The 13,956-nt window shown below is 41.0% G+C and overlaps 1 protein-coding gene across 6 annotated transcripts in view; it reads left to right on the top strand.

Annotated features, from left to right (window-relative positions):
• LOC110591787 (lysine-specific demethylase 5D) overlaps positions 1 to 10,866 on the top strand; it is a 41,653-nt gene extending 30,787 nt beyond the window's left edge. For 3 of the 6 annotated variants that reach the window (XM_021702692.1, XM_021702690.1, XM_044912033.1), the window contains 14 exons: positions 3,356 to 3,475; positions 3,598 to 3,792; positions 4,067 to 4,248; positions 4,332 to 4,456; positions 4,563 to 4,710; positions 6,230 to 6,326; positions 6,833 to 7,191; positions 7,595 to 7,733; positions 8,161 to 8,340; positions 8,468 to 8,605; positions 8,795 to 9,394; positions 9,676 to 9,745; positions 9,886 to 10,085; positions 10,174 to 10,866. In XM_021702692.1, the coding sequence (XP_021558367.1) occupies positions 3,356 to 3,475; positions 3,598 to 3,792; positions 4,067 to 4,248; positions 4,332 to 4,456; positions 4,563 to 4,710; positions 6,230 to 6,326; positions 6,833 to 7,191; positions 7,595 to 7,733; positions 8,161 to 8,340; positions 8,468 to 8,605; positions 8,795 to 9,394; positions 9,676 to 9,745; positions 9,886 to 10,085; positions 10,174 to 10,512 (2,892 nt within the window). In that variant the 3' untranslated portion in view covers positions 10,513 to 10,866. Of the gene's footprint in view, positions 1 to 3,355; positions 3,476 to 3,597; positions 3,793 to 4,066; positions 4,249 to 4,331; positions 4,457 to 4,562; positions 4,711 to 6,229; positions 6,327 to 6,832; positions 7,192 to 7,594; positions 7,734 to 8,160; positions 8,341 to 8,467; positions 8,606 to 8,794; positions 9,395 to 9,672; positions 9,755 to 9,885; positions 10,086 to 10,173 lie in introns of all 6 variants that reach the window. The other 3 variants (XM_021702691.2, XM_021702688.2, XM_021702687.2) reach the window with 2 other exon arrangements.
• The last annotated feature ends 3,090 nt before the right edge of the window (positions 10,867 to 13,956 follow it).

The following is a 13,956-nucleotide window of genomic DNA, read 5'->3' as shown; positions in this document are numbered from 1 at the left end:
GTATGTCTCTCTCTGTCAAATAAAATATTTTATAAATAAATAAGTAAGTAAATATATTTGCAACATACTGTAATGTTGTCATATGTGCTTTTGTAAGGTATAGGTCAACCTCTACACAATTTTTTTATAACTCATGTCCATTTCAATTTTTCTATATCATAAAATGATCTTGGCATTTCCAAGGCTTCCTTCGATTACTGACATTTTATAAATTCTTGTTTGCACTTTTTTCTTTTTCAACATTACTGTTGTCTCATAAAAAAAAGTAAATATGAATATTGATGAAATCATGCAGCTGTCTAGTTACACCATTTGTTCTGCCTCACGATTCTTGGCTTACTCACTGTTTTTTTTCTTCCTCATGTATTCAGCATACACTCCCACGCATATTTTGGACTGAAATATGTCCATTTTACCTATATTATCTAATTTGCCAGTTTCCAGTTATTTATAGTATTGTCTTATCTCTCTTTTATTTTTGTAAACTTGGTAGTTTTAATATCCCCACTCTCATTTCTGATATAAATAATTTGAGTCTTCTATCTCTTTGTCTCCTGTACCTAAAGGTTTGTCAATTCTGTTAATCATTTCAAGGAAGTAGCTTTGCGTTTATTCATTCTCTGCTCTTTTTCTCTTACGTATTTCATTTAGCTTCTGGATGAATTGACCCTTTTATCAGTATATAATCTTTTTTTTTATTATGTTAATCACCATACATTACATCATTAGTTTTTCATGTAGTGTTCCATGATTCATTGTTTGCGTATAACACCCAGTGCTCCATTCAGTACGTGCCCTCTTTAATACCTATCACCAGGCTAACCCATCCCCCGCCCCCCTCCCCTCTAGAACTCTCAGTTTGTTTCTCAGAGTCTGTAGTCTCTCATGGTTCGTCTCCTCCTCCGATTTCCCCCTCTTCATTTTTCCCTTCCTGCTATCTTCTACTTCTTCTTTTTTTTAACGTATGATGTATTATTTGTTACAGAGGTACAGGTCTGTGATTCAGCAGTCTTACGCAATTCTCAGTGCTCACCATAGCACATAGCACCCAATGTCTGTCACGCAGCCACCCCATTCCCCCACCCCCACCACTCCAGCAACCCTGTTTGTTTCCTGAGATTAAGAATTCCTCATATCAGTGAGATCATATGATACATGTCTTTCTCTGATTGACTTATTTCGCTCAGCATAACACCCTCCGGTTCCAACCACGTTGTTGCAAATGGCAAGATCTCATTCCTTTTGATGGCTGCATAATATTCCATTGTATATATATAGCACATCTTCTTTATCCATTCGTCTGTTGATGGACATCTTGTCTCTTTCCAGTTTGGCTATTGTGGACATTGCTGCTATAAACATCGGGGTGCATGTACCCCTTCGGATCCCTCCATTTGTATCTTTGGGGTAAATACCCAGTAGTGGCAATTGCTGGGTCATGTGGTAGCTCTATTTTCAACTTTTTGAGGAACCTCCATACTGTTTTCCAGAGTGGCTGAATCTTCTTGTATCCAGTGCTGTGAACATTGGGGTATAAATATGATTTATCTTTTCAGTCCTTGCTTTCCAATCTTTAGGTTATATAACCAGAAGTGGAATTACTGGGTGAAAGGGTATTTCTGTGTTTAATTTTCTGAGGAACCTCTTTCTTGTTTTCCAGAGTGGCTGCATTAATTTACATAAATTACATTACACCAAGTGTTGCCTTCTTTTCATTTCCTTGCCAACCTTACAGTTTCCCTGTTTAAAAAAAAATTATGGATGTGAGAGTTTTAAGAAGTGGTATCTTCTGGCTATAATGTGCATTTCCTTAGTGACTAGTGATACTGTGCAGCTTATTATGATTAGAAGTAATCTTGTCAAGTGTGTAGTTCTCTGTTCTGTCACCATGGAGTTTCCTTAAATCAGAAAATGAAAAAAAAAAAATTAATACCCATCAGCAGGCTAACCCATCCCCCATATTTCTAAAAAAAAAAAATAATAAATAGCCTTCTACTCTTTCCAGATTGGCTCTGTTTTGGACTGCTTTTCACCTCTTTGGGAAGCTGTTTAAAACTATGTTAGCCTTTAGCCTGAAAGTCAACCACAGATGGAGCTAAGGGTCTTTTAAGTTTTTCTTAGCATGTTTATGGCTTTCTCAATTCCCAAAAATACATGGGAGTTTTTCAGAGCTTTTATTCTTCCAAATACCTCCTTCCCCTGCCTTTTCCTTCCTAGGCATTTTAGAATTTCTTTTGTTTGTGCAGTCTTTTCTTTTACCACAGGAGGTTGTAGCTAATCCAGTTGTGTTTAAGTATTTTCAGCTAGCAGAGCCTGGGAATCCACTTTTGTTCTAGTTAAACTCTGAGGAAGTTTAAATAAAAGCAGGTTCTTGAGCCAGTTTTTTCAGGAGATGAGTCAGGTCAAACCATGTCACCTCAGTTCTTTGAAACAAGATCCATGTTCTGTGGCACCAGATACTGCACCAGGATCTTAATAGTATTGTTTCCAAGGTGGCTGGTGATGATGGAGGGATTGTAGGCAGGAAAGATACACTACCACAAAGTCTTTTGCCAAAATTTAGAAGCTATTTTGTTTTTCACTAAGTGTCCTCCTAGTATTTGTAGTTTGTGATTTTAGTACAGAGTTTTTAAAATACTTTGCAACTTTATGTTAGTTTAATCATTGTTTTAGTGGAGGGATGAGATTTTGGAGTTCTTCTTCCGTCATTTGTGTTGACATCATGTCCTGTTTTTTTTTCAGTTATATGTTTTTATTTATTGAATAAGTTAATGTTTATCATATGTTACGGACATATGTGTATTTTCTTCTTGAATTACACATTGTTTTTCTTTGTCTCTTTCTTCGCATGTCACCTTTTTTTTTTTTTATGTGGGCTGCATGCGGGTGTAGAGTCTAGTTCATGTCTAGAATGTCCTTCTCAACACTAAGATCTAGACCTCATCTGAAATCAAGAGTTAGATGCTCAACGAAGCCACTGTGTGCCCTTCCTATCATTTTTAAAGTTCACATTCTCATTTTCTTTTGTAAGGTATACATATATGAAGATAGAGTCTATATGTTTCTGCAATCACTTCCCAGATCTATAACATTTTTTTTTTTTAAGATTTTATTTATTTATTTGAGAGAGAGACACACAGTGAGAAGGGAACACAAGCAGGGGGAGTGGGAGACGGAGAAGCAGCTCCCCACAGAGCAGGGAGCCCGATGTGGGGCTCGATCCCAGGACCCTGGGATGATGACCTGAGCCGAAGGCAGCTGCTTAACGACTGAGCCACCAGGGCATCCCTGTAACAAAATTTAAAGATACTGTTAAATGCACATTCTCTCATAGTCTCCCCTCTGTTCTTTTTAGGTTGTCCGTACAAACCAATGTGCAGGAGAATTTGTCATCACATTTCCTCGTGCTTATCACAGTGGCTTTAACCAAGGCTATAATTTTGCTGAGGCTGTCAACTTTTGCACTGCTGACTGGGTGAGTCTGGAGTATGGTAGGCTTGTAGATACAAAGGGACAAAGAATATGGACAGAGATCATTGTGGAGAATGTAAATACTGTGGCTGCAGATGGCCACACACAGTCTTGAACTACTTACAGCTACCTGCTGGACGCCAGTGCATTGAACACTACCGCCGGCTCCGGCGTTACTGTGTTTTCTCCCATGAGGAGCTCATCTGCAAGATGGCTGCCTTTCCAGAGAAGTTGGATCTGAATTTGGCGGTGGCTGTGCACAAGGAGATGTTCATTATGGTGCAAGAGGAGCGACGTTTACGAAAAGCTCTATTGGAGAAGGTGGGTGGTGGGAAGCATGGCTTAGGGATTCAGTGAAGTAGGCTTCTGGAAGGGAGACAGATAAAAATTGAGTAGTCATTCCGTGCCTCATCTCTGACTCATACATTTTGAAGTGGAAAGACAGAAACTGTATGTGTTTATATTTTTTTCTTCCGATTTCTCTACAGCTATCCTTACAAGGTTGAGCCTGCAGCAGGGTTCAGTGTTGGCTGAGGTGGGGTGTCCACAACCCTGCTCCTAGTCTTTACAGTATATGTGGGTTGAACACCCCCAGGGCATCACGGAGGCTGAACGAGAGGCTTTTGAGCTGCTTCCAGATGATGAGCGCCAGTGCATGAAGTGCAAGACAACGTGCTTCCTATCAGCTCTGGCATGCTATGACTGCCCAGATGGCCTAGTCTGCCTTTCCCACATCAATGACCTCTGCAAGTGCTCGAGTAGTCGGCAGTATCTACGGTGAGCCATGGGGTCTACTTGAAGGACACACAAGAGGTTACAGAGCTGGGCCACATGTGTGTTTCATTGCTCCCTTTCTCCAGGTATCGGTACACCTTGGATGAGCTTCCTGCCATGCTACATAAGCTAAAGATTCGGGCTGAATCCTTTGACACCTGGGCCAACAAAGTACGAGTGGCCTTGGAAGTGGAGGATGGCCGGAAGCGCAGTAAGTGATGAGAAATGGAAAGACACCCCCCCCGCCGCCCCCTGCCCGGCAACTCCACTTTTTCCTAATACTGCTTACTTTTTTGCAACTTTTACTCTATTTTCAGGCTTTGAAGAGCTAAGGGCACTGGAGTCTGAGGCTCGTGAGAGGAGATTTCCTAACAGTGACCTACTTCAGCGATTGAGGAACTGCCTAAATGAAGCAGAGGCTTGTGTCTCCCAAGTCCTGGGGCTGGTCAGTGGTCAAGAGGCCAGGTAGGTTACAGAATAGGACAAAAAACGGATATTAGTATATGAAAATGGACAACAAAAAATGGGTAAGTCAGGGATGCCTGGGTGGCTCAAGCGTCTGCCTTTGGCTCAGGTCATGATCCCAGGGTCCTGGGATCAAGCCCCACATTGGGCTCCCTGCTCTGTAGGGAGTCTGCTTCTCCCTCTTCCTCTGCCCCTCCCCCTGCTTGTATTCTCTCTCTTTCTAATAAATAAATAAAATTAAAAAAAAAAAGATAGGTCCTAAATAAAGAATCCATATAATAAAGTTAATAATTTATATGCATGAGCATGTTAATATCCAAAACTTATGTATATAATCTAGTTGAAGAAGCGTACTTACACCATCAATGACAATGAGAATGAAGATGCAGTACAATCATTACAGTCCTACTTGCTAGCAGATTTCATAAAAATATTCAGACATCAGATTTCCAGAAAATTAATTATTGACTTTATAGGTAGATACAGTTTTAGACATTAAATTTTATTTATCTATTAGTTGCCATAGATTAAGTTTTTCTTTCTAAAAATTACATGATTATATACATATGCTTTGTAAATTTCACATAAAACAAACAGTTGAAGATATTAATCACAATATCTCAAAGTCAGATTTTTTCAAATTCAGAGAATTTTTTTAAAACTAAAGGTCAAAGTAGTAATGAATTCCCTTTTCATAGTCAATTTCCCTTCCTTCTCTACTTCAAAAGAAAGAAAATTTTTCCTAACTTGACCTGGTGAATTCAGGTGGCTGTGGGTTTTAGTATTTGTGATCTTAATCTGTCTCCAGTTCTAATTCATCTAACTTCTGGCCTCTTTAATTCTTCTTGCTTATGGACAATTACACCAGAGAGTACATCTAAGAACTTATTTTTAGAGCTCTTGCATTTCACACATAATGAATTCTTACTTATTCCTCTTTTGTCTGTAGTAATGTGTCCATTATTAATTTTGTTCTGCATCATCCCATCACACTCCTTGTTTCTCAATTCTTTTGTCTGTTTTTCTTAAAAATTCTGATACTTATTTTAAATGTAATTAACATTTATTTTAATTTTAGCCTCACTCTGAAAGCTGCTACTCTTAGATACTATTGAATCTTTTTTTTCTTCCTATACTTCATTTTGATTTCCTTATAACCCTTCATTAGTATAGGAAACAGAAGTTTTGAAGAAGTCATCTCACATTGTTGTTCTCTGAAAAAGAAATGTTTGTATTTATTTTAATTTTTCTATCTACTGGTATCGCAGAAAGCATACTTTCTTCAGAAACTTGTATTGTCTCACTTTGATATCTTCAGTCTTCTCTAACAGTTTCAAATACAAAATGTCCCCACATTTTTTCAACTTAACTGATTGATAGTCCCTGAACTTTGAAGATGACTTCAAAGGTATTACTGTAACATGGAAATAGGATAAAGATGTTGGGTTACTGAAAATGCATATGCACTATGGCTTTAGCAGTTTCAGTGAATGAATCTTTTTTTCCCTTACTCCTACAGGATTGAAACTCCACAACTGACTCTGACTGAGCTGCGAGTACTTCTTGAGCAGATGGGCAGCCTTCCGTGTGCTATGCATCAAATTGGGGATGTCAAGGTAAGGAGGGAATTCCCATTTAGAACAGACACTAGTAAAATCTGGGTTAGCAGGGAAGCTTGAAACTCTGATTATTTTAAATAGCTTCTTATAATAAATCTTTGTTACAAACTACAGAGTTGGGTGCTTCAGTACTGTCTGTATTATAATAGCTTTGTAGCTATATAGTTCATACTGAACACAGGGCTGGATATCTGGATCTTGGCATTGGAGAATGTCAAGGAGATAGGCAGATTTTTTTTATAATTTAGAGTCTCAGGAAGCTTTCTGAAAGGGTAAGATCATATTAAAGTGGGCCTGAAAGCGTAAGTTTGAGATAACTAAAGGAAAAGCAGTGTTATCATGGCAAATAAAGGACTTTTGTTGATAGTAAGTATATCATGTCTTATTATATGGTTGAAGGTAAGTATAAATGCCTAAGAGAGAACATAAGGGAACAGATTGAGGATAGGTGGTTGCATATCTAGATAACTAAAGAGTGTCTTCTTTATCCTATATCTTTGCAGGATGTTTTGGAACAGGTGGAGGCCTATCAAATTGAGGCCCGGGAGGCTCTGGCCTCACTGCCCCCCAGTGTAGGGCTATTGCGGTCCTTGTTGGAGAAGGGGCAGCAGCTGGGTGTAGAGGTACCTGAAGCCCAACAGCTCCAGCAACAGGTGGAGCAGGCACGATGGCTAGATGAGGTGAAGCAAGCACTGGCTCCTTCAGCTCAAAGGGGCTCTCTGGTCATCATGCAGGGGCTCTTGGTTACAGGTGCCAAGATAGCCTCCAGCCCTTCTGTGGACAAGGCCCGGGCTGAGCTTCAGGAGCTGCTGACCATTGCAGAGCGCTGGGAAGAAAAGGCCCATTTCTGCCTGGAGGCCAGGTGGGGCGCAGCCTTTCCTCAAATATACTGTGTAACTCCATCCCTCAGACTCTGGGGATGGCTTTAGTGGGTCACCCTGACACCAGGCCTCTAATTAGGCATCTGCTGAACTGTAAAGGATTGGTGTGACATGTCATCCACTCGTCTATTTACTACTGTATTAAAAGGCAATAATTGAAATATTTCTGGGCGTAGTTCTCAAATCACACGTACCAGACCTAACTTAATGAGAGATTCAGATGTTTGCTTCAGTGTTTAGTGAGACTTGAGGGATTATTATTGCTCACTTACTATTTTGAACTTTTTGTTTCTTATGCTTTTGATACTGAAACCTATGACAAAAAAAAAATGCCTATGCATATAATATTGAAAGATGGATTCCTATCTTTCCAAACATGTTTAGGCAGAAGCATCCACCAGCTACATTGGAAGCCATAATCCATGAGGCAGAAAATATCCCAGTTCACCTGCCTAACATCAAAGCACTCAAAGATGCTCTGGCTAAAGCACACGCTTGGATTGCTGATGTTGATGAGATCCAAGTAAGGACTTGCCTCCTCCTTTCCTAGTGCAGATGTATAGGCAGAAGAAACAGTTCCGCCTTTGGCTTTTTAATAACACAGTTCTCTTGTGCTAGTAAGTAGAGGTGACAGGTTAGAGCTGTGAGGATATCAGGATAAAAATAGCAGAAGGAGAAGCCTAGGCATGGGCCTACACCTGAACATCGACTATCCCAAAGGAAGGGGGCCATACAAAGGAACCAGAACAAAATATTTGACACGGAAGTGGATATTTTTCTGAGTCAGTGAAGTATGACTTCTTGGTGAAAGTATTTGCTATCCCACTGTTTTCTTTAGAATGGTCTATGTATTTTCTTTATAACTATGCAGCATGATGTTTAGCATTGACCAGCATAAATCTGAATGCAAAGTAATTGCCATAATTTAATTTCTGTTGTCCATGTTTTAGAATGGTGACCACTATCCCTGTTTGGATGACTTGGAAGGCCTGGTGGCTGTAGGCCGGGACCTACCCGTAGGCTTGGAAGAGCTGAGACAGTTAGAGCTGCAGGTTCTGACAGCACATTCGTGGAGGGAGAAGGCTTCCAAGACTTTCCTCAAGAAGAATTCATGCTACACCCTGCTGGAGGTAAGACCTGAGACTAACGCACATCCTTTCCTGCCTCTAGCGTGGGTATTGTGAGAACATCAGGAATTGGGGGATGTGGTAAGGGGAGGGGAACTTTAGCCATGCTCCCACTCTTTGCCTGCTTCAGGTACTTTGCCCATGTACAGATGCTGGCTCAGACACCAGCAAGCGTAGCCGGTGGATAGAGAAGGAGTTGGGCTTGTACAGATCTGACACAGAGTTGCTTGGACTGTCTGCACAGGACCTCAGGGATCCAGGCTCTGTGGTAAGGATTTTGGGCATAGGTGGGGAGAAGAGCATGCTGACTTACAATAAGAGTATCTGAGCTGGGTGACTATAGTCAGACCATTTGCTCTCTAAACCTTACCTGGTTTGTGAGTGAGATGGTAAAAGCACCAGAGAAGGGAATGGAATGGACTGCTGACCTTCTCTTCCTCTGTCCTGGGCATGTCAGATCATGGCCTTCAAGGACGGGGAGCAGAAGGAGAAGGAGGGTATCCTGCAGCTGCGTCGCATGAATTCCGCCAAGCCCAGTCCACTGGCATCATCGACCACAGTTTCTTCTGCAACCTCCATCTGTGTTTGTGGGCAGGTGCCAGCCGGGGTGGGAGCTCTGCAGTGTGACCTGTGTCAGGACTGGTTCCATGGTCAATGTGTGTCAGTTCCCCGCCTCCTCAGCTCTTCAAGGCCTAGTTCCACCTCATCACCACTGCTAGCCTGGTGGGAATGGGACACCAAATTTTTGTGTCCACTGTGCATGCGGTCACGGCGCCCACGTCTGGAGACCATCCTGGCACTGCTGGTAGCCCTGCAGAGACTGCCAGTACGGCTGCCTGAGGGTGAAGCCCTACAGTGCCTCACAGAGAGAGCCATTGTCTGGCAAGGCCGTGCCAGGCAGGTTCTAGCATCTGAGGATGTGACAGCTTTGTTGGGACAGCTAGCTGAGCTTCGCCAGCAACTGCAGGATGTACCCAGACTGGAGGAGCCCCTTACCTACCCTTCAACCCCTGCCTGTGACCCACACAGAGAAGGCAGTGGCAACGATATGCCTAAGGTTAGCTACCCTGCCCAGCTCTTGCCCTTAAATGTCTGTCTCCTGGCCATATCCCTATTTAGGCTTTACGCTCTGACCTGTAATTTTTAGTCTCCCTTGGTGTAACCTCCGTGGTCCCATTTTGCATCCTCTCCAGATCTCTGACTGCTCCCTGTTGTCAGCCAGTATGTACCTTCCTACCCCAGGAGGTAAAGGTCCTAAGTTTGGAGTTGGTGCAAAAAATACTAGGACCTGGTTTTTCTTTTACATGTTACCTTACCCATTCTTACTCTCCTTAGCAGGTCCCAGGGTTGCTGCCGAATGTGGACAGTATGACTAGTCATGAAAAGATAGCTCCTATTCAGGGCTCAGGTAAGACATGTAGATCTAGGTTTGGGTAGGCTGTTGAGTAGATGCCATAAAGGTGAACTCTTTTGTTGTTGTCTTTGTCAAGGTGTTGGGGATAAGACTACGCATAGCCTCTAACTCAGCCTGTCCCTAAAATTTCCCAGACCTGGAGGTATTGTCCTCACTATTGCCAAAGTTGACTGGCCCTGTATTGAACCTGCCTGAGGCAACCCGGGCCCCATTGGAGGAGCTCATGTTGGAGGGGGATCTGCTAGAGGTGACTCTGGATGAGAACCATAGCATCTGGCAACTACTGCAAGCTGGACAACCTCCAGACATAGAGCGGATCCGTACACTTCTAGAGGTGAGGAAAAAGGTCGTGGGGAAGGCCAGGAGATTAGGCCTGACTGCTGGACCACAAGTACTTTCTGCTTTCCTGTGTATCATTGTAGCTGGAGAAGCCTGAGCATCAAGGAAGTCGGACAAGAGGCCGGGCATTGGAGAAGCGAAGGCGGCGGCGACAGGAGAAAATAGATCTGGGTAGGAAAAGTAAAGAAGAGCTGCAGTCAAAAAAGGCCCGAAACTCAGAGGTTAAGCCTGATGAGGGCCAAGAAGAAGAGTTTGAAGAGGAAACAGATAGTGAAAATATTTTCCTGACATCTCCAGACCATAGCCCCATCTTGAAAGGGAACCAAAATAGCTTCCAACAGAAGGATTCAGGTTCTGTAGCCTCTTTTCCTTCCTTAACCCCCTTGCTACACCAGCCCTACCCTCAACAGGAAGAGTTATGACACCAAGCAGAAAAGGGTTTTTTTAAATCCACTGCCTCTTGGACCTTCCTAGGTCCTGAACTTTGTTTCTTAATTTGTCACTTCAGAGTTTTGATATCTTATGTCTTAAAAGTGATGTTTTGAGCTCGGTTCCTAAGGTCAGTGCCCTGTGTGCCTCTTCCCAGAAGTTTCTCGCCAGCATTACTGGGACTACCATACAGTGAATGATTTCCCAAGCCAGTTTTGTTCTGCACTTGGGCAAATAAAACTTGACAAAGGCAAATATATCTCTCTATTTCTCTTCCTTTTTTCTTATATTTTAAAAATATTTTGGTGCTTCAAGGCTTCTTCTACATTCTACCTCCTTTTCTCACCTTGGTTCACAAAAGACATTTTGTTATGTAATTACTTGTTAAAGCCAAAATAGAACAAAACAAGAAGTTCTTGGTTCAGACTATTGTCTATTTTAATTTTATTCCCTTTGTTAAAAATAAAACAAATTGGTGTGTTTTAAAACTGTGGATCTGATTTGAACTTCTTTCAGTATAACAGTGAATGACTTAAGTTGGGAAACTTAAAAACCTGGTTTGAACTATCTGTTATACGTTTTTGGTGGGTGTGTGAAGAGTCAACTTTATAACATACAACACTTAGATCAAGATAATTTACTCCCCTATGGATTCCAGTTGTTCACCACCATTGGGGAGTTACTCATTCTCCATTGAATCACTTTGTTATTCCTTTGTTGAAAATCTCTTGGCCATATTTGTATGTCTGTTATGTTCTCTTCATTATTGATGTATATGTTTATCTCTTTATCAGAACCTCATTGTCTTGATTACTGTTAACTTTTAGTAAGTAACTAACTTTCAATAAGTCTTCTAATATGGTAGAATGATGCCTCCCTCTTTATTCTGTTTCATACGGTTTTAGGTAGCCTGGTACCAAACTTATTTTCCTATATGCAGTTTACTTTGCCTCCTGAATTTGATAGAGCTGAACTTGAACAATTTATTATACCTCTTACCTTTCCCTGTTCTTTTTGGTGATAAAATATGATAACTGATATATTTGTTTTAAAAGTTCACAAAGATGAATATGTAAATGTCTCAAGCAAGACTAGTACAACAACCTTAGTTTACATCTATCTTTTTGTGTGTCTCAGTGATCCAGTCGTACATTCTACTTTCTTCAATCCTTTTCGGTAATCAGATTCTGTGGACCTGGTTTGAATCCTTTAAAATGAATGCTTTACTTTTTATTTCTGTTTACGCAGCCAGTATAGACCTATTTCTCTATATAAATTTTTTTTTAAGATTTTATTTATTTAGGAGAGAGAGAGCACAAGCAGGGGGAGCAGCAGGGGGAGCAGCAGAGGGAGAGGGAGAAGCAGGCTCCTCGCTGAGCAGGAAGCCCAGGACCCTGGGATCACTGTCTAAGCTGAAGGCAGACAATTAACTGACTGAGCCACCCAAGTGCCTAGTGTGTATAAAATTTCATACCTATAATTGTTGTCACCATCCTGGTTGTCTTCTCCCTCTTATTTCCTGTCTTTCTTTTCCACACTATCAGTTTATCCTCAGACATAACTTTGTTGATTACAAACATAATCATAGCCTCCTACCCCAGTTTTAGTTTATCTGTCAGAAAAATAGCTTATTGTAACATAGCAATCAGATTAAAGTCTTGTGCTATTTCATCTACATACAAGAATTATTTTCTGAAGTTTTACAGGTGTTGTTCTCCCACACATATGTGGTAGGTTTTTGATTCTCAGTATGCACTCTGAAAATTTTTATTAATTCTCCAAAGTATCTTTTAAATACAGCCTTTGCTCCCTGTATTTGTTTTCCCAGAGTTTATATTTGCATATGGCCATTTGAGAATCACTGTGTAATGGAAAATGCTCCTAATACAATTGTACATCTTTTTCTGGACCACCTTTGTTTTACTTCAGGAGCAAGTTCTTTTTTTTTTTTTTTTTTTACTTATTTGAGAGAATGAGAGAGAGAGCATGAGGGGGGGAGGGTCAGAGGGAGAAGCAGACTCCCCGCTGAGCAGGGAGCCTGATGTGGGACTCGATCCGGGACTCCAGGATCATGACCTGAGCCGAAGGCAGTCGCTTAACCAACTGAGCCACCCAGGCACCCTTCAGGAGCAAGTTCTAACATAAAACCAAATACAAAGATGCATCATTAAGTTTTGTATATAAGTGCTGATGATCCTGTGATTGTATGTTGAATTAAAAAACATCAAATCTGTAGCATAAAGTTAATTTCCAAGGCCATTTAGTGCTTTATAATAATTCAGGGTAATTTTTCTATTGCAGGAAAATTTTCATGTTGATTTTTATGAAAAAAAAATGCAATTGTAATAATACTTCACGATTACTAAGCCTTCAAAGTCCTGTGTGGTATGGCTTAAAGGCTAAATAGCTTCTGTTTCTGACAAAAATTCATGGAAGTAATAATATTACTGTTCATGAGAATAAAGTTCATTGATACTATTGGTATAGCAATATATGATGGTATTTTATATGATTTTTACCACCAGCACTTTTTTTTTTTTAAGATTTTATTTATTTATTTGAGAGAAAGAGAGAAACAGCATGAGAGGGGAGAGGGTCAGAGGGAGAAGCAGGCTCCCCGCTGAGCTGGGAGCCCGATGTGGGACTTGATCCCAGGATTCCGGGATCATGACCTGAGCCGAAGGCAGTTGCTTAACCAACTGAGCCACCCAGGCGCCCACCACCAGCACTTCTAATACCTCTTCACATACTCCACTTTAGGATTCAGTGATTTTGTGTTTTCTTATCTACGCTAAAAATACTGTTACTGGTAGTTGTTCCATATAGGCTATTAATAAAAGCTCATCCTTTATTTTACTTTCTACTTCACACTGACTTCTCAAAAATAAGAAAAGCAGTAGTAGTAATTTCACCTTGGCAGTTAAGGATACTCAGTTTTTTTATTTTTATTTTTTTGAGAGAGTGTATGTGAGTAGAGGGGAAGGAGCACAGGAAGGTAAAATATCAAGCAGACTCTGCAATAGATGTGGGGCTCAGTTTCACAATGTTGGGATCGTGACCTGAGCCAAAAGCAAGAGTCGGATGCTTAACCAATTGAGCCACAGTTCTTCAAGCTGCTGTTATGAAACACAATTAACTCAATATCTATAAGTAACTTTCCTTAATTGGTGTCATTGACTAATTAAAAACATACTTTAATTCCATTATGATATTTATTTTTAAGAAAAAATCATGGTGGGACCCCTGGGTGGCTCAGTCAGTTAAACATCTGCCTTCAGCTCAGGTCATGATCCCAGGGTCCTGGAATAGGAGCAGCACTTTGGGCTCTCTGCTTAGCGGGGAGTCTACTTTTCCCTCTGCCTGCGGCTGTGCTCTCCTCCCCACTGCTCCTTCTCTGTCTCTGTCTAAAATAAATCTTAAAAATCGTGCTAAAATGA

This window comes from Neomonachus schauinslandi, chromosome Y (genome assembly GCF_002201575.2).
Source record: "Neomonachus schauinslandi chromosome Y, ASM220157v2, whole genome shotgun sequence".
NCBI lineage: Eukaryota > Metazoa > Chordata > Mammalia > Carnivora > Phocidae > Neomonachus > Neomonachus schauinslandi.
Note: the sequence above shows the minus strand (reverse complement) of the source record. Positions and strands in the feature narration are given on the sequence as shown.